The sequence below is a fragment of the Papaver somniferum genome, unplaced genomic scaffold, assembly GCF_003573695.1.
Source record: "Papaver somniferum cultivar HN1 unplaced genomic scaffold, ASM357369v1 unplaced-scaffold_114, whole genome shotgun sequence".
NCBI classification, from domain to species: domain Eukaryota; kingdom Viridiplantae; phylum Streptophyta; class Magnoliopsida; order Ranunculales; family Papaveraceae; genus Papaver; species Papaver somniferum.
In genome coordinates, this window is record NW_020620381.1 from 637,196 (window position 1) to 659,979 (window position 22,784).

A 22,784-nucleotide genomic window follows, 5' to 3' on the forward strand; every position below is an offset into this window, starting at 1 on the left:
TTTAGAGGAGTCTCCTAAACTCCCTAGAAAACACCTGTTAGTCGCTGGGGAGTTTAAAAAAAGCTCTTGAACTCCCTGTTAGTCATAAAACCCTACAATATTAGGGAGTTGGTTTCTTTGGGGAGTTTGAAGGAATTTTTAGTGTATTTTGGTCTCACAACAAATCTCTCAAAAGAGTAGAGATTTTAGTGTATTTTGGTCTCACAACCAAATTTGGTTTAAAATCTTTCTTTTCAAATCGAACGGATTTCTCAAATCTCAGCAACAAAAATGTTGTTTCCAACATGATGAAATGATTATCAGATGATGGCCATTATGATACGGTGAAACATTTCTATGAAAATATTAGGATAGTGATCTAGAGTCCATGAAAACGTGTGGATATATAGATTTGTTTAGATCTACATATCCCGTAAGATGCACCAGCAAAAAAAAATGTAGAAGTCTTCACAATTAGCGCTTTCCTGAGTTGAATTACATTACCACTTCTGCAACCACCATCAAAACTATTTTCTCACAACTACCATCACCACCTATAACCAACCACTACTCCCTTAACCACCCCAAATAAGAACCCTAATTTCAGAAATAAATAAAGGGAGTTAGAATTGTATGGAGACCGTTAAATTGAAGGGGAAAAAAATTATCTCGTTGCACAAGATAACATACTATTGATACAGAGATATGATCATTTTCATTTATTTTTTGTCTTTTGATTAAAGATCAATGTTATTTGCAAATGAGGGTTTATTGTTTCTTAAAAGAGAATGAGTTAAGAGTGAACTCTCTCAAACTCCCTCTAATAAACTCTCTCAAACTCCCTACACTTCCCCAAACTCCCTGAACTCAAAAACACCAAACTTTCTCAAACTCCCTACACTTTCTCAAACTCTCTCAAAATTTCTGAGATTTAAAATACACTCAACTCCTCATAAATCACTCGAGGACTAACCCCTTGTACATAAATCAAAACAAAAAAAGGAAACAAAAAAAAATAGTCCATCCCCTGTTTATCATTTCTAATTTTTGATTGATGCTGCCCATATCATCGTTACTGTTTCTTACTGGTTATAATTATAGAAAATCTGAATATTTCTTCTTCTTGATTTTATGATTATTTGACCTGTTCAATTTTGTTCCATGATTTTTCTTCCTTAAATTTTTTAATGGTCTAATTTTTGATGACCCATTGGTTAATTCTCTAATAATTCAATTATTAGTCGCCATTGATTGATGAATTGTGAGGAGGAAGCGACATTTGATTCGATTGAATGAATACAAAATTGTTGATGGTTGTTGATAATTGATTCATACTTGATTTACTCCTTGCACGGAGCATTAAAAATTTGGATCGAATTAAAAGAAATTATACCAAGTCCGTTGAATTAGGAATCCAGATTAGACAGAGAATAATTAGGTGGCCGTCAAGTTGTCAACTCTACGCTGTCCTTATTTGAAACACCTTTTAAAAAGAGTCTTGTGTACAGTGTATCGCGTGTGGCGGGGGTTTGGAGACTGACAGTTCAAAGAGAACAATTAATGTTTAAGAGCTACCCGGAACATTTAGGATGATTTCCGGGTTCGTCCCTGGTTTTCTTCTCAAAAGTTCATAAGCTTTTACTTAATTATGGAAAATATTTTGCTCTGGCAGGGCTACAACGTTTTTGAACTAGCAGATTCGCCACCATCGAATACCATAGATGTGACGTCACCTAACTCATCGTTAACGATAGTTATCTTAACGATGTGAAGCTTCTTTTTTGTCTCAAGTTCCAATTTTAATTTGTTAGATTCATGGATGATCTTTTATCGGTGTCTAATTGAACTCAAAGAAAGAAAGAAAAGTAATCTTTCAAGCTAACCCATGAACCTAGAACCTTTGAAACTTGAGGGCCGATGGACAGAACTTTGTTTTGAAAAATTGGCTTGTGATCTAAATATAGAGTCATTGGTGAAGAATGTAGGAGTGCAGGATAAAGCTATTCTACAGTGTAGGATAACAGGCTATCACGAGCTGTCATATTTCTGTTTCTGTCACGGGTTATTGTCACGTGTGAGATCATTTATTTTTGTTTGTTAGTGTTGGTTGAGTCATGTATTAATATCTCTTCTTACAACTTTATTCTATAATGAAAATGGTTTCTTCCTTTAATCAAGATTGATGATAAATCATCATTAACAATATGTTTTTATGGTATCAGATAGGTTAGGGTTTGTTCATCTAGTCTTTTTCGATCTTGTTAAGCTCGAGTGAAACTATTGCAATATGTTGTGTTCTATGTTCTTCAGTAAAATTGAAGATTTATCGATGTGTTCTTGGTGATTTTATTCGAAAGATTACTCATTTCTTGATTGCTTATTTGAAGAATCTCTCATTCAAACCTGGTTTGATCTGTTTGTTGTTCAACAATATCTTTTCAATTCTTTGTTGTTGTGATTCTCTTCACTGTTCTTTGCACAATTTTTGGGGTTTTCAATTTCAATTCTTGAATCTTAGATCTGTTTTATGATTCAAGATTTTCATTCTACTTCATCAATGAAAAATCCAACAGTTACTTCGTTTTCTAATGTTCCTCTCAATCAGATAACAAATTTTGTGCATTTGAAACTCAAAGAAGATAACTATTTCACATGGAGAAATCTCATGAGTCCTATGATTCAAAAATATAAACTTAGGCGTTTCTTGGATGGTTCTTATCCATGACCTCCACAATATACTTCTCTAAGAAACGAAGCTAATGGCATTGAAAATCCTAATTGCTCAAATTGGCTCGATGAAGAATCAACCATCATTATGTGGATAGATTCTACAATCTCTTACACTGTTATATCATACTTTTCTAGATCTACTTATTCTCATCATTTATGGAAGAGCATTGAGGACAGATTTGCCAATGCTTCATCAATACATTCAATTCAACTACGTACGAAGATTCTCTCTCTAGCTCAAGCTGATAAATCAATTCCTACTCTTATCAATGAAATAAAACTATTATCAGATCAATTAGCAGTTGCAGGTGAAATTGTGTAAGATGGAGAAATTATTGTTATCACTCTTAAAGTTCTTAATTCTGAGTACACACCATTTGCTACTTATATGAGGCATAGAAATCCTCTAATCACCGATATTGAATTACTAATAATCTACTGAGTGAAGAAGCAATTGTTAGTGATAGACTCAAAACTACTAATAATGAAATGGATGTCAAAGCTTTTATGGCAAATACTTACATGGGATCTTTTAGAGGTAATTCAAGCAGGAGATATTATAGAGGAGCGGAAAAAGTCCCTCATTAATTTCGATTATAATCGACTAGACATAAGGAATCGAAGGAAGATACGACGATTTATTCCAGGAAATCCCCAACGCAAAATACACACAATTCCTTCTTTTCGATCGAATCGGTCATAACCACTACCTACATTCCACGAAATTGTGCATCATAAATAGGAGCTAATGAACAGACTCGCGATCCCATAGAAACACATAACGATTCCTTGTGGAAAAAAATACATCTTTATCTAATACCTTTTAGTAGAGGCCTTGCTAAGTGCTAAGATATTCACTCACGACACTTTTGCTAGTGTTGGTGGTACAGGTACAGGTACAGCTAATCGCAATTTTTTCTTCAAAGAAAGATAAGCTACGAATTTTACATAGCTTAGGGAATGTCTTGGACCACCATCTCTGGGCGCAAATGGTCTTGGTTTAAAGAGAGAGGGTTCTGGGATTGAGCATAAGATGCTGGTCTTGACATAACAGAGTTAGTTAGCGAGACTACGTCAAAATGGGATCCTATTGATGTTCATGGGTTAACTAGTTCCTCGACATCCGGTGGTCTCGCGTTTTATTAAGTTAAAAATTGCATTCTAGACGTTTCTGCTAACAAATATGTACAACCGATAAAGGATACTAAAAGTGTTTTCTTCTCTATCTCACATGTAAAAAACATGAGTCACTTCATACTTTAGGAATAAGATATAATAATAAAGGCAGGATAAAACGGGTGGAACAAGCAAGCCGTTCTATTCTATTACTGTACATAATTGGGATAAGCTCATCCAAAAATAGAGCTAGAAACGCTTCTCTTCAGAAGAAAGTATGCCTTGGGGAATCTTCTTTAGCTTGGTTGGTATATGCACATCTTCCTATCATTGTCAGGGTTTTGGTGTGGAATCAAAAGAGCAAGAGCGATTACTTAGGATCAGCTTGCAAATTTGTGGCTCCGTAGTGGAATCATTAGATATTACAGAAGATGGAAACCATTATGCAATTTATGGAAACTATATAGCTCATGGAACTTAAGTGGTTTACTACAATAGACACTACAAAGAATCTAGAATTCTCGGTCCCTCTCTTCCCGACAACTGCTAGAATAAAGAAGTGGCAACCACCTTCCTGGCGAAGCAGAAAACAAAGGAGCGTAATTAGTAAGACTATCTCGGGCGACCTGGGATTTCTCCTGATTTAAGAATACTAAGTTACTGAAAGAACGAATCCAAGGCGTTGTATGCACCTCTTTCTAGACTGACCCTATAAGGCATACATAAGGAGTTAGACGCCCATGTTCGACGACTACATGAATTGAAAAGGCTCACGAAAGAGACGACAAAAGCATAAAAAGCTTCTATCAAGGAAGTAATAAGGGATATCAGAAATAATGAGAGGGCGACTTTGGAAATGTCTCAAGAAACGATCGCGAGATAGCAGAAACCACCTGAAATTAAAATTCTAGATACTTGGAACTACCTAGAATATTTATTTCCAGCGGTGCCAAGTGCAGCCTAAGTAAAAAAGAAGTGGAAAACTCAAACAAAGTGGTTGGCCAAATATCCAAGTATCTTTCCGAAAGAAAGTCCTATCAAAGCTAGATGATAAAGTTTTTATATTGATTAATTAGTATGTTTGATTCAAATGAATCAAATCATAATTTATATCTTTCAAAAATGACATCTATGCCACTGTAACATAGTGGTAAAGTTATTAAGTGATGATGTCAGTGTTTTGATTTTGAACCTCGTCGTTTTACCTATCAAAAAAAGGAATTTGTTAACAAAAAAGAACTCCTCAAAAATGACAGATCCTACTATATTAAATTATTTTACTGTTGTAATGTGTCATGTGGACTTGGCACAACGCGGTACTTTACATTCTTTAAGTGTAGTGTAGCCCATATATTTTATCACAGTATTCATACTGTTTACAGTAAAATAATCTTGATGTCAGTCTTTGATTAAAATAATCAAAATATCCCTTTTGAGTTGAATGGGTATATGCGGATAGTGAAAACTACTGTCAAACCGCTTTTTCAGTTTTTTCACTGTAAAACCCGCAGACGAAAAACTTCATGGGGCCACCCATTTTCTGCGTAAAAATTTCTCGGAAACCCATATTTTTTTAAATTAGCTTTTCGTTTCTTCCGACTTCGTCTTCTCTTTTTTTTTCTTTCATTTTTTATGTTTTTCTTCTTCTTTCCCAGAGAACAAGGAAAAATAAGTCGAGGATGATCATGTTGTTGCCGTCAATTGAGAAGAATTTTGAACAAAATTCAAACTGATTTCAAAGTCCATGTGGTATTATGGAGGTTGGGTTTGCTTTAAAGCAATTGAAGTTAAGATTGGAAGGTACGATTTTGTGAACTTCTATTCTTTGGGTTATTCGAGTATGTTAATTCACAAATATTGGATAGAATTTTAGGTTTGTCTTAGAATATGGTTTTGGTATCTTAATTTGTGTATGATTTAAAGATCCACGGTTTCTTAAACATATAAATTCTTAATTTGTGCATCGATCGAAGAGGATGTCAAATCTTATGTGGGATGCTAGTAAAGGGGCAATGATTCCCGAATTTGATTTACGGGAAATCAATCTTTATTTTTTCCAGGTTAGCACTGTAATTTAAGTGTTTGAGACTTGGTCTAAGTGAATATGCTTTAAAATCATGGAACATTTAGGGACTTTTGAAAAATGAAGGGATAGAAAAATATGGTGTAGAAATCAGGCAATGGAAAAAGGATGCACCTTATCTTGAGATTGATGGTCATTACCCTATAAGAGAATTGTGGGTTCGTGCTATAAATTGTTGGGATATCATAAAATTCTTTCTCATGAAGGGGAATCTGTGCTTGTGGTCGATCATAATGTTGTTAATCAGTCTCTTGTTGCTACGACGATAGGTACTTACTTCTACCTTTTTTATACATCTTGCAGTCGATGGAGTATATTAGTATTCATGTGCTGATTAGTAATGGGCACAGAGTATTTCAGGGTTTTAATTCAAAGCAATTGTGGTGCAAGTATTATGGATTTCACCCATGCGGATGACAATTAATATCCACACATCTACCTTAATCGTTTAAATCAGGTACATAAAACAAGTTAAAGCTATTTTGAGTTTAAGCTGCTGTACTTGTTATTATTCATATAATTTTGCTACTGGTAATTAAGCACATCCATCTTAAAGTTAAAAAAAAGAGAGAGAGAGAATATCAAACTAAGTACTAAGAAAACTAGGCAATGTCTCAGTTCACCATTGTTAATAACACCAGGGATACAAAGGAGTCTTGCATTTGTTTACGCACAACTTGATCCTGTTTTATATTATTGTAGACTTCTTCCGTGTATGGATGGAATACATTTAGGGTTTTTCTTATGTTCAGTTTGTTATTAGTTTTTCTACATTTAATGATGTTTGAAGGGTTCCCCTGTAGACAAGTTAAGAAAGTAGAAAAGGCAGTAAACACCTAATTCTTGTGTGCCATGGAAATGTTAATTGAGGTATTGGACATGCGATCATCATTAAATTTAAGAGTTTTAGCAGCACACATTCAAATATCTCGGTTCATTTCAGATTCATGGGTTAAGTTGGTCAATATACTCTTGTCTGTTTTATGTATAAGAGTCACCATTACTGTGAGAGCTTATTCTTCATCTTTTGGGGTTCAATAGTTGTACAAAAACCATCTGTAATAAGCTGTCTAGGAATAGCAAATATGTTTTTTCCTTCTTTTATTTCATTTGATTTTACCGTTATGCTGTCGACGACAAATTAATTATACTCTTCATATTGTACGACTGAGTAATATACTCTTCATATTGTAATTGTAAGACCTATCATTCTTTGTAATTGAAGAATTTTTGTAAGTTTTTTTTTAGTTGCTGCATAATCTGCTATGCAGATGTATTGGTGTTGGTGTTGTTCATAATGGTTGAATAATCTGTTATGCAGCTATGAAAACAGTTGCATAACCTGTTATGTATCTACAAAATTTGTTGCATAACTTGTTATGCACCAACATTTTTGTTGGTATTGAAACTAACAAAAAAAAAGGCTGCATAACTTGTCATGCACCTAAAGTAATAGGTGCAGAACTTGTTATGTAGTTCAGAGAATGGTTGCATAACACCTTATGCAGCTACTTTTTTGTTAGTATTGAAACCAACAAAAAAAAAGGTTGCATAACTTGTCATGCACCTACAATAATATCTACATAACATGTTATGCAGTCGTGAAAATGGATGCATAACCTGTTATGCATCCGACAATATGACTGCGTAATGCATTATGCATCGAGAAAATTGTTGCACAACCTTTTATGCATCGAGAAAATAGATGCATAACATGATATGCATCTGTAAATATGGATGCGTAGTGCATTATGCATCAATTTTTTTTTATGTACGCACTAAAATCAACCAAAACAATGGTTACATAACTTATTATAGATGCATAACTTTATTATCCAAATGCATAATTTGTTATGCAGTGGAGAAAATGGTTGCATAATTCGTTATGCGTCTGCAGAATGTGCTATGCATCTTTTTTGGTGGCTGCATAATAGTTATGTATCAAGTTTTCGAAAATTTTGCCTAAAATGATGATCACCTCCGATTTTTTCATGAAAAACAAAAATTTGATATTCTTGTTTGTACTCGTTGCGTAGCTCTCTTAAAAAGATTTCCAACGATATAAAATTTGTAAAATTCCAAGGCGCGGATTTTTAGATATGTTATATTTAAGCTGCGTTGCCAATTATACCCCTGATGCATAATCCGTCATGCGGATGCATAATTCGTCATGCAGACATTTTTAATAATTTAATATAATTATGGGTGTCACGGAAATAATTATGGGTGTCACGGTATCTAAAATTAATTGTGGGCATGACAATGAGAATATTATATTTTTTGGCATGCGCCTAATTTTCCCATGCGGATATCCGAATAAACTAAAATTCGAAAGCTTGATGATGTGGCGAGCCTAAGTTTCACACGTTGCATAAGAATACAAATGAGACTGAAAACCATTTCTTCAGTCACTGTTGTCCGTTGAACTGAAAATCAATTCATTCGAAAAACTAGTAAATTAGTGAAATTTCATCACGATGACGCAGTTCGTTTATCTTAAGTGTACTGTGGGGGTTTTAATCTCTTAATCTTATTTGGTTCTTTAATGGTGATACGCCATTCTCAAAGTAAATGTTTGCGGCAATAAAAAATGCTCTTCAACTTCTTTTCCAATTTTTCCGTCTTCTATCCGGTAACACCTTACACTTTCTTATCCCTTGGGGAATGCTATTTGAAAACATTGCTCAAAATGTCATTTGAGCGGATACTAATTTCAACCCACTAATTCCATTATACGTACTAAATTGGGTCCATGCTAAATTGCATTTGTTTAATACTTTTGAGATTGGTTTCTGCTTCTAATTTCAGAATAATTTTTAAACATCATCCGGACTAACGCCGATTCATACTTTAAAAGGTAAAATTTTCAATTTGAATGTGTTTTTCCTCGGTGATAAAATTGGCAAATCCAAATAAACCAACATATTTAGTTGTGTTTTCCTTATAAATAAAATTTTTATTATTTGTGTGTGATGAAGCATTTATAAGATTTTAAGTATTATAAAGGGGAAAAGATTTAATGGTATAGTTAGAATGACATTATCATGACATTTCGACGTCATTTTTCTTATAAAATCCAAACAGAGATGAATTTGAAACTAATTGTTTGATGATATATTCTTCTTATAAAGTTTTGTATTCTAACCGAAAATGAACGTATTCTGTAATGTATTGGGACACCATCATCCCTTTGAAAATCAAGCCTTTTATTAAAGCCAAAATATTTATGACTTGTCGAGCATGTTTAAAGCTTCTTGGCATGAAACATTTGCTATCTTTATACGATCCATTATCAATATCTCCTCTCCTCTTCATGTCTTATTTCATGGTTCTTCGATTGAAGCACATACAACTTGTTGCTCATTTGGATGATTAAAAAAGACATCCGTGTCCATTATCATTTATATACTTTGAATTAGCAAAAAGAAAATATTTTTCTCTGATATACCTCCCTACATTAAAAAGCTCCACATATTAATAATTTTGTGAAGTCTCACGACTATTAACATATGGAGTTTTTACTATAGCTCGGTGTAACAAAAACTTGATAGTTCGGTGCAGTTTCTACCGAGCGAGACTCTACTACTCGATAAAGACTCTGTGACTCTTTCTGGCATGCCATGTACATCTCCCACTTTTATTAGAGACTAATGTTCATAGTACATGTTTCAAAGTTAGGCACACATTTAACGAACCATTTCCATTCGGAAATGCTATTTGGTTCCCTATTTTCCACCTCCCTATTCACTTCCTTATAATCTAAGCCTCACATCGATATCGAGATCCGCATTCAGGTTTAGGTGGGGTTCACCATTCTCCTAATATGTGGTTTAGATTATAGGGAGAGAATAAGGAGGTGGAGATTAGGGAGCAAAATAGCACTGCGGATTTCCATTATGGGACAACTAGATGCACTATTTCCAAAATAAAAATTGGGTATGGACCAAATAAAAACAAAACCTTGGCACAGTAGAACAGTAACATAACCCTAGAAAGTTTAGGGACCCCAAAACAAACACAGATTCATTTAACACCGTCGATCATAACCCCAATTAAGCTAAACCTGATTAATCAAATCAAAATTAAACTAAACTAACGTTCTGTTTAGCGGTAATCACAAAAATCCAACGGTCAGGGTGTAATAACAATATAATTTAGTGGAAAACAAAAGAAATTTCGCCTCAAAAAACTAAAAAAGAGAGAGAAGAAAAAAGAAGAAGAAGAAGAGAAAAGCAGGAGCCACAGAGTTTTAAAAAAAATTAGGGCACACCAAGGAGAAATTAGGGTTCCTGATGAAGATGATGATGGGAAATGTATGATGAATTGAATTTCATGATTCATTGATTTCAGATCTCTCTATGAATATCTAAAAGGTAATTTTTTCTGGATTTTTTTTTTTGATTTTTTGTGTGTGCTGATTTAATGAATTATTGATTGAATTATGAGTTTGTATGTGATTCTATGAATTTCAGGGTGATTGATTTGTAATTTGGATTCGTAAGTTCTTTTTGAAGAGAGGGTGTGAAATTATGGAATTTTTTGGGAGGAATGAAATGATGAGATCTTCATCAATAGATGATGAAAATGTTCCTTCAACCTCTTCAAAAGAACCTGTTGAAATTCCTGCGAAAATTCCTCGTTCGTCCTCGAGGCGAAGGTTTGTGATTTCTGTCTCTTTTGATTGGATTTTGTGTTTTTGGGCAATTTACTTTTTGGATCCTTGGAAGGCAGCTTATTTGGTGATGTTGTTTGTTTGTGTAGTGGTAAGAATGTGTTTGAATTGTTAGCGAGAAGGGAGATTTGTCCTCGATCGAAGCATACTTCGAAAAGGCTGTGGGGAGATGCTCATGGGGATCTAAATGGGTTAAATTGCAAAGTTATGGATGCTAAACATGGTTTAATTTTATGGTAAATGAATTTTGCAATATTCCTTTATCAAATTTGATGGCTTTGTGTTGTTATAAACATATTATGTTCTGAATTTGGATTTTATTGTGAACCTGTGGACTGAATTGTGAAATTCTTTTGAAGTAGAACAAATTTATTAAAGCATTTATCTTTTTTTTTTTTCTGTCGTAGAAATGAATTCGTGTAAGGGCAGTTAGCAGTTAATATGATTTTAGTCTCAAATGAGTTGTCAGTCTGCCAATTCCTGTAAAACTGCTTTCAAGGATTACAAATTCAAAATATTGGTTAATAAATCCGGTCTAGGAAATCATTTAAACTTAAAGAGTAGGGAATTGTTGTTTCAGGGTAGAGGCAGAATCTTTGAAACATATATCTGCCAAATATTGTCCTTTGGTACCTCCTCCAAGGTCGACCATAGCAGCAGCTTTTAGTCCTGATGGAAGAACGCTTGCTTCTACGCAGTAAGTTAAGAATTTTATATTCTACTTTATGTATTCAGCTGATGGTGTATTTTTACGACTCTATTGTCTTCTTCCTTGGCTAAACATTGTGCTATTATTGTTGTCACAGTGGTGACCACACAGTCAAGATAATTGATTGTCAGACTGGGAACTGTTTGAAGGTGTTGAGTGGTCATCGAAGAACGCCATGGGTGGTAAGTACCATTCTCATCAAGTTATATAAGACCAAAATTCTCAAATTGCATGTCTAAAATTACCTTATGATGAATAACATTGGGCAACATTCCATGGTCATTTTAAACTTGTTGAACTTTTGTTTTCTTAGCTCATGTTGTAATGTATGTTTTCAGGTTAGGTTCCATCCAGTGTACCCAGAGATACTTGCAAGTGGAAGCTTAGACCACGAGGTCCGCTTGTGGGACGCAAATACGGCAGAATGTTTAGGATCACGTGATTTTTGTAATTTTCGTCAATCCCTCTCTGTGAATAATGTAAATTATATCGTGGAATATCTTATGTCGAAAATCTTAGTGTGTATGATTTATCTAACTGTTAACCCCATGCAGTGCGTCCTATTGCTTCTGTAGCTTTCCATGCTCAAGGGGAGCTTCTGGCTGTTGCTTCTGGTCACAAGGTAAGATGTTTATATAGATTGGTCATTTTCTGCACCTCATTTTATAGTATATTCAATTCAACTTCTACAATTCTCTGTGTTTCTGTACATTTGACATTTGAATTTCTGTTAAAGCTGTACATATGGCACTACAATAAAAGACGGGAGGGATCGCAACCAATTGTTGTATTGAAGACAAGGCGGTCGCTCCGGGCTGTGCATTTTCACCCACATGCTGCTCCATTTCTTTTGACTGCCGAGGTAACCAACTTGAATTGGCGTTTCATTAACTAGTTAACGTTGCTATCTGTGTTTTAACGCAAGTTGGTGGAAAATTGGCAGGTTAATGATCTCGACTCTCCAGATTCTCCAATGACACTGGCAACATCTCCGGGTTACTTGCACTATCCTCCTCCTGCTGTATTTGTTGCAAACGTTCATTCTGGGGCCCGTGCACACACAGAAACTAATACATCTTCTTTACCTATTCCGTTCATGTTCTGGCCCACAATTGCTACAGAGGAAGGAAGAACATCTTTGCAGCACGGGAATAGATCTGTTGGTTCTATTAATTTGCAGCAAATGGTTGACTCTTCTGCTTCTTTGCAGCCTCAAGTAGATGTAAATATAGAGACTCAGGATGACTATTTGGTATCTCCGATGGATGTATCTCCGATGATACCTTCAAGCTCATATAATGCACCGGAAGATTCGTTAAGCAATAATATATCAAGCGAGATGGAAAATGCAGTGCCTGACTCTGCGATGGACGTTATGGAGACAACCGAAGGGCAGCCTATTGGTGGCAATCATCAAAATAATTCTCCCGTCATAGGTTCGTCACACGGTAGAAACATTGGCCAAACATCGGCTACACAATCTAGGGAAAACATCGAAGTCACACCTGGAATCTATCTTTCAAACCTATCTGGTAATGCTGGCCTACAGATGCTTTTACGGAATGGTGAAATTGGTCAAATGCATCAGTTCTTTCCGTTTGGTGACCCCATGTTTTGGGAGTTACCTTTTCTGCAAGGGTGGTTATTGGGCCAAAGCCAAGCTGGTTTACATCCAATGCTTTCTTTAAATGGTGCCCTCCATGAAAACTCAGCTGGATTTCTTCGTACTATTGCGTCTGACAACTTTGCACCTAATTTGGCTACTCGTAACGTGGATCCATCAGTATTGACTGGTGTGAGTCATCCCCGAATTGGTGGACGATCGGGTCTACGTCATCGTTCGTCGCGTTCTCGTGCTGCGGCGTTATCTGCATCTGGAGAAGGTACCACTTTTATTAATATTAGAAGTAACGGAAATGAACCTCATCCAGTGGTTGGTCGGACTGAGACTGAACTTGCGACATCACTGGCTGCCGCCGCTGCTGCTGCCGAGTTACCTTGCACTGTAAAACTTAGAATTTGGCCACATGATATCAAAGATCCTTGTGCGCTGCTTGATGCAGGGAAATGTCGCTTAAGTATCCCACATGCTGTCCTTTGTAGGTATGTTGTATTCTTTACTGGTTTTTTCTTAACCGTGATTGTGTGAACTTGTCATTTTATTTCCATGAGACTACTGATTATTCAAGTATCAATAGTTTGAATCAACTTAAGTTTCTGGCATAGATAAACCTATTGTGAATTATCGAAATGTTAGGGAGAGATATTGCTAGATCCCCTGCTATAACTAGGAATACAGGCACAGAACTTGTTAGAATCAGGAAGCCCATGCCCTGTTTCTAAGCACTCAGAGCAGTTGCTGGTTATGTCAAGTAAGTTCCAAAGCTAGTTAGTCCAGTTGGGACAGTTGCTGGTTAGGTTAATAGATCTTTTAGATCATCTCGACCAGGGCCCAGTTAAAACAGGACACTTAGGACTGAGCTCCTAATTAAAAATGAGTCACGGATTTCATAATTACGCCATTTACTTTTCTTTTTTAGCTTTTTACTTTTGGAAGAAATAAAAACCTAGTTTCTATTTTGTTTGGAAAACTTACATTTGGTGTTTGTTTGCTTATCAAATCCGAAGGCCTGTACTGTTTCTATTTCCTTTTTGTTATGTTTAGGTAGGGTCTCAGTCTATATTTAGCTGCATGTTGACATCTTTGTATCTACGGTGACAGTGAAATGGGTGCCCACTTTTCACCTTGTGGGAGGTTCTTAGCAGCATGTGTTGCATGTACGCTTCCTCACATGGAAGCTGACCCTGGATTGCAATCGCACGTGAACCATGAAACCGGCGCCTCAACGTCCCCTACGCGTCACCCAATTTCAGCTCATCAAGTTATGTACGAGCTTCGCATATATTCCCTCGAGGAAGCAACGTAATCCTCTTCTATGCTCTCTTACGATTGATCTTCACAGTTTGTTGTCAATTGTAGAAACCACTCCTTGTCTCCCTAACCATTTGCTGTTGTTCTTCGGTGTACAGCTTTGGTCTTGTGCTTGCATCACGGGCAATAAGAGCAGCTCATTGTTTGACTTCTATACAGGTTTGGTTCTTTCCAAAGACCTACACAAGCAATTATATAGTTATCAGCTATCTACACGTTCGTCTTATGTAGTAATATATTTGCTGCCATGTGCCCAGCTTTAGTAGAAAGTAGTATATTGGCCAGTCTTGTATGGGTCCACAGAAAAATGAAGTAACTAAACAAAAAGAATGGTGTTTTTATGTTAAGATTATTATACGTATTGCTAAGTGGGAATATTTTGTTCAAAAAAGCCCAACCAGAAAGGAGGAGGTACAGAACCATCCTTGTTTGGCTGATGAATACTATCAGGCAACTCTTGTGGAGATCCAAAACGAGGGCTCTGCCTGATCAACTATACTTCGCAAGACTAACAAATTTTGCATCAGTCTGAAAGCAGTAACTTTTGCAAGAGGAAACAAAGACCTTAAAAAGTTTTTTCATGGAAGTTCCGAAATATATACCTGTTGTTCGATTGATTTTTGCTGAACAAATTAGAAGTAAAACCTTGTCCATCACTCAAAAATCTTAGTTGTTTGATTGGTTTTTCCCTCAAGGGCCTGAGCAGTGAGTAGAAATCCTCATTGCGCTGTTTATCATAAGTTTAGTATGCTGCTATAGTACTGTAATTGATAAAATTGACCAATTTATTCACATTATGTTCAAGTATCTTATTCAGTGTCGTGGACTGAGACTCTTCCATACATAATACTACTTCACACTTATCACTTAAACAATTTGTGGTTGCAGTTCTCCCCGACATCAGAACACATATTATTGGCATATGGTAGACGGCATAGTTCACTCCTTAGAAGTCTTGTCATTGATGCAGAGACAACGATGCCTATTTATACAATTTTAGAGGTGAACATTCTTAATTCTCCTGTTTTATTTACTTTATATATTTTGCTGGTTTGAAGACTTTGTAGTCCCTTGGGAAAAATTGCCTTTATAGTTCTGCAGGCGATGGTAAATAACTCTTGAAAACCATTTTTAGTTTTCTCAATTTTGAAACTACATTGATTGGTCGCTCTTTTCAGAGACTGTTAGGCTTACTCACTATTATCTTTCATTAAATAGGTATATAGAGTATCGGATATGGAGCTTGTTAGAGTGCTTCCCAGTGCAGAAGATGAAGTTAATGTAGCATGCTTTCATCCTTTGGTGGGAGGAGGTCTTGTTTACGGAACAAAGGTGAAGATTTTAGGAAATCCAAGGCATCATTTATATTTGGGTTTACTTTAATAAACTGATGTTTGAATTGGTGAAATGGTGGTTGTACAATGCAGGAGGGGAAACTTAGGATCCTTCAATATGATGGTCCTTCGGGTACAAATTCTACAAGACCGAATTTTCTTCTCGAAGAGAACATGCTTGAGGTAGAGTGGAAATTGTTTGTTACATTCTGGTACTGTTATAGTATTTAAGGAGTAGATTTTAGTACCATCTAAATCTGGATGTAAAATTGGTAGTTTTTTATAACCTCACAAATTCACTCTTGAAAATGCAGACATTTTGCTTGCGCTTGAAAAATTTCTGCCTTCCATTTTTCACTTCCCGAAAATGCTGCAATCACAAAATCTGCCTAACTATATTGACCGAAAAATTGAGAAGCTAGAGAAATTGATTTATAAAGTACTTTGGTACTACAAGTTTTGCAGATTAGTAAATTTATCTGTTTGTGTTGTTTTGTAGGTCCCAACATACGCTTTAGAAGGCTAGACATTGGTGCCAACTTCTTTTTGGGAGGTCAATGCTCTTCTTGATGGGTAGGCAACCATTCTATTCTCTGTAATGCTTATTGAAACTCTGTGATTATGTGATAATCATTTTTATGGCTATCACTCCGTTAGCTATTCGAATAATCTGCTTAAGAAATTACAGCACTACCATTGCCATTTACAGATTGCTGCAAAGCCATAATTTGAAATCCTGGCAACTAGAAAGCTTACCATTACAGCGTTGACAAGGCATGGATTTTAAATTTCCTCTGCTTCAGTCTTTTGCCCGAAAGTTGCCAAAAAAAAGTTAATTGTGAAGGAGATATATGCAGTATTTAAAACTGTTTGTGTAATGTTTTGCTTAGCAAGTTCTGTCATCCATAACTTAAAGCCAAATTTTCTTTTACGACATTTTGGTCCTACTTAAGAAGTGTTATCAGCTTTATGCCATAGAAGCTTCCTCTGTAATTTGTTGTCCAACGTGAGTTTTTTAGTTTAAGTCTCGCGTCGTATTCAACATATGGGTGAAATTATTGATCTCTAATGTTTTTCATCTGTGTCTCAATTCAGGAACACAGGGAATGCAGAATGAACAGTTACCACTTGGCATACCCTAGAGTTAGGCGGGAATTCAAGAACAAGTACGCCATCACCCCTGCTCGTGTTGTTTCATTATTTACACTTTGTAAACTGTAACACAGAACATAATCAGTGAGTGTCAAATTTCCTCGGAAAGCAATGTACAATGTTTAATTCATCATTTTCGTTTTTGTTTTCTTTTTTATAATTTTAATTTGTTGTTGGAATCAAAAGTAGGTCAGTGTTGTGGGGGTTAAAAATGTAGTCAAATATAGCAGCTTGAAAATTCAATCAGATCTGGGTTTGTTCCCATTTACATGTATCTAATGTAAAACATCGAATGTGAGCTGTATTGTGTTCCAAGTTTGGTCAGTAAATATATATCCTCTCAAAAGTTTGTTTGTAGTCTCATTTGTCTGCTGCAGGTGTTCTATATTCTTTTGATTAAGGTCTCTTAATGTTCAGGGAACGGCTTTTAAGAGCCCTTTCTATGTGCCTCAAAACGATGAAGCCCCGCATTTTGTTAAGGTAAAATGGGAGAAAGGGTTCAACCTACTATCATTATATGAACCATGAATGATTATAAGCCCTGCAAGCAGTCAAGTAATCAAGACTGTCTGCAAATCTACCCCCATCAAAACATGGCCATTATAAACCAAGTTGGGGTAGGTGGTTGTCTATTATTGACTTTGAACAGAATCTTTTAATACTAACCAAGTTGACTTGTTATCTTCTTATCATTCACCATTGCACCATACTGTTATTGAACTAATAAACATTTCTTGGTTTCTCAGTTTCTTGCTAAGCTGTTCATCCAAGTTTGTTTGACTTTCTGAGGTGCTACCTTCAGTTAGGAGTTCTCATGGCGGCTGAGATGATTCTTGTTACTGGTGCAACTGAAATCTTGAAGAAGTTGGGTTATGTTATTGCCCAAGAGATTGGTTTGGCTTGGGGTGTCGAGGATGACCTTAAAAAGCTTCAAAGCACCTTGCAGATGATTGCAGCGGTAACAGATGACGCTGAGAAGAAGCAATTAAGCGATAGCTCAGTGAGACTTTGGCTGGAACGGCTTAAGGATGCAGCTTATGACGCTGATGATGTGTTGGATGAGTTCTCATATGAAGTTATGCGGCGGCGGGAAATGGGCAGATTGAAATTCAAGGTATGCCATCTTGTTTCATCTTCTAACCCACTTGCATTTCGGTTAAAGATGGCTCGTAAAGTCAAACATATCAATAAAATTTTTGATGAAATTTGTAAAGAAAAGGATAGATTTCAGCTGCAGATGGTTAGTAGTAGTACTTCTGTTCGCAGTAGTGGGCATAAAAACCGAGAAACTGTAGCTTTTGGGGAGGATTCAGAAATTGTTGGACGGGAAAATGACAAGTCAAAGATAGTGGAGTTGCTGATCAGCTCAATGGCACTAGGCGATAAGAATGAAAATGAAAAAATTTCTGTGGTACCTATAGTGGGTATGGGGGGCATTGGAAAGACTTCACTGGCTCAGTTGGTTTACAAAGATGCTTCAATAGTGAAACACTTCGAAACAAGAATCTGGGTCTGCGTGTCGAATCATTTTGATTTCAATGAGATATTAGGAGGCATAATGGAATCAATTACTAGAACCAAGTGTGATTCATCCATTACTTTGGATACGCTGGTAAACCTTGTTCAAGAAAGACTGACTGGAAGAAAATATTTGCTAGTACTAGATGATTTATGGAATGAGAATGTGGATGAATGGTTTACACTGAAGAGATGGTTGGCGGTTGGTGCTATGGGAAGTAAAGTTTTAGTCACTACTCGTATAAACCAAGTTGCATCGATTGTTCAAGGGACGATTCCTCCATACATATTACAGCAGATATCCACCGAAGAATGCTGGTCTATTATTAAAGAAGAAGCATTTGCCCCTGGTGGGGCTTTAGAGACTCCTGGAATGACAGAAATAGGAAAAGAGATAGCTAGAAAGTGTTGCGGTTTGTCACGTGCGGCAAGATCTATTGGGACTCTGATGCACTCAAAAAAAGATGAAAAAGATTGGTTATCTATCAGTAAAAATGAGGTTTGGGATATTCCAGAAAGTAGAAACAAAATCTTGCAGATACTTAAATTGAGTTATGATCATTTACCTGTTCATCTGAAGCAGTGTTTCTCTTACTGCTCAATATTTCCGAAGGACTGGAAGATTGAAAAAGAAGCTTTGATTAGATTATGGATGGCCGAGGGGTTTCTGCAATCACCTTATGAACTAACAGATAAATCAATCGAAGATATTGGAAATGAATATTTCAACATTCTGTTGTCAAATTCCTTTTTCCAAGACATAGAGACGGATGGTTTTAATGAAGTTCAAACATGCAAAATGCACGGTCTTATACATGATCTTGCGCAAATTGTTGCTGGGAAATATGAATGCTCAACAGTGAAGGCCAATGAGACTATAGATGTTCTGAAAGTTTGCAGGTTATCGTATGCTTCTGATGAAAGTACATTAAAAATATTTTCAAAGACTTTGAGCGAAGGAAAGAAATTGCGAACAGTTGTTACAATGTATGCGCCAGGTAAAGATTTCAATATTGGTGGTTTCTTTACGGCTAGTAAGAACTTGCGTGTATTAGACATGAGTGCTTTCAGAAACATGAAGTTACCAGCTTCTTCGATAAGCAAGTTGAGACATATAAGATACCTAAACCTCTCACATTGCGAACTAGGTAATGTCATAAATGATCTCAGTAGTCTTTACAATTTACAGACACTAGTATTATGTGGTAGTAAGTTTCTAGAGCTTCCTAGAAATATTGGATCTTTGAAAAATATGAGGCATCTTAATATATCTTATACGATGATAACAGCATTACCTGATTCTATCATTAGCCTCTGTAACTTGCAGACTCTGGACCTCTCTCAGTGCACTGAATTTCAAGCGTTCCCTAGAGGTATTGAAGCGTGGGAATATATTAGGTGCATTGACGTCTCAGGTACGAAGGTCAAAGAGTTACCTGACGGTATTGCAAGTTACAAATATTTATCAACGCTGAAGTTCAATTTCTGCAAGAACTTAGAAGCATTACCTAGAGATATTGGGAAACTGAAACTTCTCAGGTGCCTCGACATTGAAGGCACGAGTATCAAGGTAATGCCCGAGTCTTGCCTTAACAGTTTTAGGCCGCACTTTGGGAGTTCCCATTTCTTAAGGAAGGCTATTATTGGGACGTCACGCTTCATTAGAGGGGCGTCACCTAATAGGACAAAAACGGGTCACCCATAAGTAATATCAAAAATCCCTTATCTCAAATAATGTTGTAATGCCCAAACAACCCTTATGTGGTTAATTTTAATTTAATTTAATTATTATCTAATTAAATTAAGAAGATGAATTTTGTTATATATTTGTGAATTCTGGGACAAAGTTTTTGTGGAAAAAAAACTAGAGGAGGAAAAAGAAAAAAATTGAAGATTTCTTTCAAAACCTAGATTTTTTGATTCACTCAACAAAAATGGATGAAACAAGTAATCAATTCGAGGTGGGTGAATCTTTGTATGATAGAAAAAACAAGTTTTACATTCCTCATGCTGGAGACCAAGAGATGGATGATTTGTTAGATGGTAGAGAGGGTTTAACACAAAGTGATGATGAATCTCAACCAATTGAAGAAATAAATCAACAAAGTGAAGAACCAATGGTTGAAAATCAACAGGTACACCTCTAAACTATCCCCATGGGTTCAATTTCGCTCAAGACTAGCTTAAGTACGCAAAAAATTTGAAATTTTTAGACTTTCATGGAAAATTACGGTTGAGTTTAGCTTCGTTGCCAACCGTAATTTAGGTTTACGTCTAGGTTTTGGAAGAACTCCAAACCGTAACTGGTTTCCAATAGGACAAAATTGAATTACGGTTGGTAATATGTCATGCCAAACACTTCAAAAACCCAGACGTGGGAGAATACGTCTGGAAAAAAATTTCACGAACCTAGACGTAGAAGATTACGTCTGGAAAGTTTACTTCGCTAACCTAGACGTAGAAGATTACGCCTGGAAAAATTACATCACGAACATAGACGTAATCCAATTTGAAGCTTCTTCTAAAACATCCAGGAAGAATTACGTCTAGGTTACTATAAGATAAACCTGGACTTAAATTCATTTTCTACGGTTGGAATTAAAAGGAATCTGGACGTGATTTTAATTTCTACGGTTGGAATGAAGAGAAAACTGGACGTAAACCAACATGCAAGCTAATTCTACGGTTTGAATTCATCCAAACCTGGACGTAAGTTCTTCAAAAACTGAAATTACGGTTGACGAATCTAGACGTAATCGCAACGATGAAGTGAATTGAAGTTGAATTGAATTGAAATTACTGAGAAGGAAGAGGAGCAGTTTTTTTTTGTGAATTAGAATAGAAAAAATTAAGTTTTTAAACTTTTATTTTAGTTCAAGGGTAATCTAGACATTTTATTTATGTGTTAGGATATCCTATAACCTCTTTTTTGGGCACTAAGAATCCAAGTGAATCCCCTCTAATGAAGTGTGATACCCCAATAATAGCCTTCTTCTTAAGATTATAAGAAATGTAGACTCCTATCCTATCAAGTGCGAAGCAGTTTTATGTAGGAAAAATCAATACCGTTTGCTCAAGAGTTTAATTTCTTGAGAGATGATCCTCCAAGGCTGCTATAAATAGGCGATACTAAGGAGTTCTCGATCTTATCTTTCTCCTTCAAGGTTTACTTGGAAATGTTAGCAAGTTCCCACCTCGACAACAAATGCGCTTCCAATTTTCGATATGTTTGTTTTTTGAGTCAGATCTGACACAACTGACTCAAAAATACGTGAGGATTCAGTAAATCAAGGATTAAATAGAAACGGACTCGCGCCGAGTCAGAGATTGATTTAGATCTAGATCGCGAGTAAGATGCAAACAAACATGGTGCAAGTTATTACCTCTTTGTTGCACTTATAGGTACTAGAAGGGTGCATTTATTAAATTGTTGGCTGCTTAAATGCGGAAGCTATGTGCCTTTTAACAGTTTGAGGATGGTTGTTATTTTTCATGTGGAAAAATGAATAAAACAAGAAAAGAAAAAGGAAGAACTTCTTTGGTATGAACGAACTGAGATTTGGTTCATTTTCTTTTCCTAACAAGAACAACTCTTCTTCCTCGTCGTGGGGATTCAAAAAGAGAATAAAGTTTAATAGATGATCCGGTCGAAATTCCGAAAGTAGAAATGGACGCAGAAAAGGTGATAAAATTGGTGCAAAGAAAGTCAATTGAGTGGAGGTAATATATACAGGTAAATCATATTTCGAATTCTTTGCTTGTACTTGTATAAATAAGTTCTGTGTGGAAAGGATTTAAATTTGTGAAATTAGTTATGCTAGCTCTTTGTAATGCTAAGCTTTGAATTGCACTTGTAGTTCTGGTTCATGTGGTCGTTTTGGAAATGCATTCTTGGATGACTAGTTTCATTTGCAGAATAGTTATTATTGGACATAAATATTAGTCTGTGTATACACAAAATTTATGTATCATTTAATAATTAAGAAGGTAGCTATCTTCATCAGTGACTATGGATACTTTTATATGAATAGATCACTTCATACATACTTACTCTCTATGGTGACTACTTACTTGTAGTGTTCCACTTTACTGTGTATGCCGTTATGTTAGAACATGGAACAGAAGTCCATAAGTGTTATGGATTGATCATTTAGTGAATTATTGATAAAAAAATCTTCTTTGGATTAGAAAAATGTCTGGAAGTTTCATTTTTAAGTCATCTCGCCTGAAGTGGGTGGTCTACTACTCTTTACGTCGTCACAGTTATATGTAGTTTGCGAAAGTTTCTATCATTCATTGCATGAACGGTGTTACTTTTTTAATTTTCTCTTCATTCCGCTCCTCGGAATACCTTCATGGTATTTTTATCATTAGTTTGGGAACTTAGCTACTTTACTGTATAATTAGTGCGTGGGAAATGTTTGTGTATATTTTGGTTAGGGTGTAAGCTACATACCATTTGCGAGGAAAATGGATTCTGTTTGTGATTATTGTTAATCATGCCTTGTTGTGCTTCAAGTGTGTAAGCTACATACCATTTGCTCTGTAATACTGTATGT

The 22,784-nt window shown here is 35.9% G+C and overlaps 2 protein-coding genes across 3 annotated transcripts; both read left to right on the forward strand.

The window, feature by feature from the left end:
• Positions 1–10,100: 10,100 nt before the first annotated feature.
• On the forward strand, positions 10,101–17,067 carry LOC113328762. 2 transcript variants are annotated; one of them, XR_003349545.1, is made up of 17 exons: positions 10,101–10,281; positions 10,381–10,565; positions 10,670–10,816; positions 11,161–11,277; positions 11,387–11,471; positions 11,628–11,736; positions 11,844–11,911; positions 12,026–12,151; positions 12,233–13,392; positions 14,012–14,212; positions 14,320–14,380; positions 15,110–15,223; positions 15,440–15,553; positions 15,649–15,738; positions 16,055–16,128; positions 16,265–16,329; positions 16,651–17,067. XR_003349545.1 is itself a non-coding variant. In XM_026575773.1 (16 exons), the coding sequence occupies exons 2-15, from the start codon at positions 10,438–10,440 to the stop codon at positions 16,079–16,081; spliced, it is 2,547 nt and encodes an 848-aa protein (XP_026431558.1). In that variant the 5' UTR covers positions 10,101–10,281; positions 10,381–10,437; the 3' UTR covers positions 16,082–16,128; positions 16,651–17,067. The 2 variants fall into 2 exon arrangements, 1 of the variants encoding a protein (XP_026431558.1); XM_026575773.1 differs by lacking the exon at positions 16,265–16,329.
• A 187-nt stretch (positions 17,068–17,254) lies between these two features.
• Positions 17,255–19,966, forward strand: LOC113328763 (putative disease resistance protein RGA3). Its single transcript, XM_026575774.1, has 2 exons — positions 17,255–17,324; positions 17,454–19,966. The coding sequence occupies exon 2, from the start codon at positions 17,522–17,524 to the stop codon at positions 19,928–19,930; it is 2,409 nt and encodes an 802-aa protein (XP_026431559.1). The 5' UTR covers positions 17,255–17,324; positions 17,454–17,521; the 3' UTR covers positions 19,931–19,966.
• Positions 19,967–22,784: the final 2,818 nt, after the last annotated feature.

Coding starts and splice junctions, on each gene's coding strand:
- LOC113328763 (XM_026575774.1), top strand. CDS start 17,522: ATGGCGGCTGAGATGATTCTTGTTACTGGTGCAACTGAAATCTTGAAG.
- LOC113328762 (XM_026575773.1), top strand. CDS start 10,438: ATGGAATTTTTTGGGAGGAATGAAATGATGAGATCTTCATCAATAGAT. Junction 11,472..11,627: donor ATCGAAGAACGCCATGGGTG/GTAAGTACCATT, acceptor GTATGTTTTCAG/GTTAGGTTCCATCCAGTGTA. Junction 14,213..14,319: donor TATTCCCTCGAGGAAGCAAC/GTAATCCTCTTC, acceptor TTCGGTGTACAG/CTTTGGTCTTGTGCTTGCAT.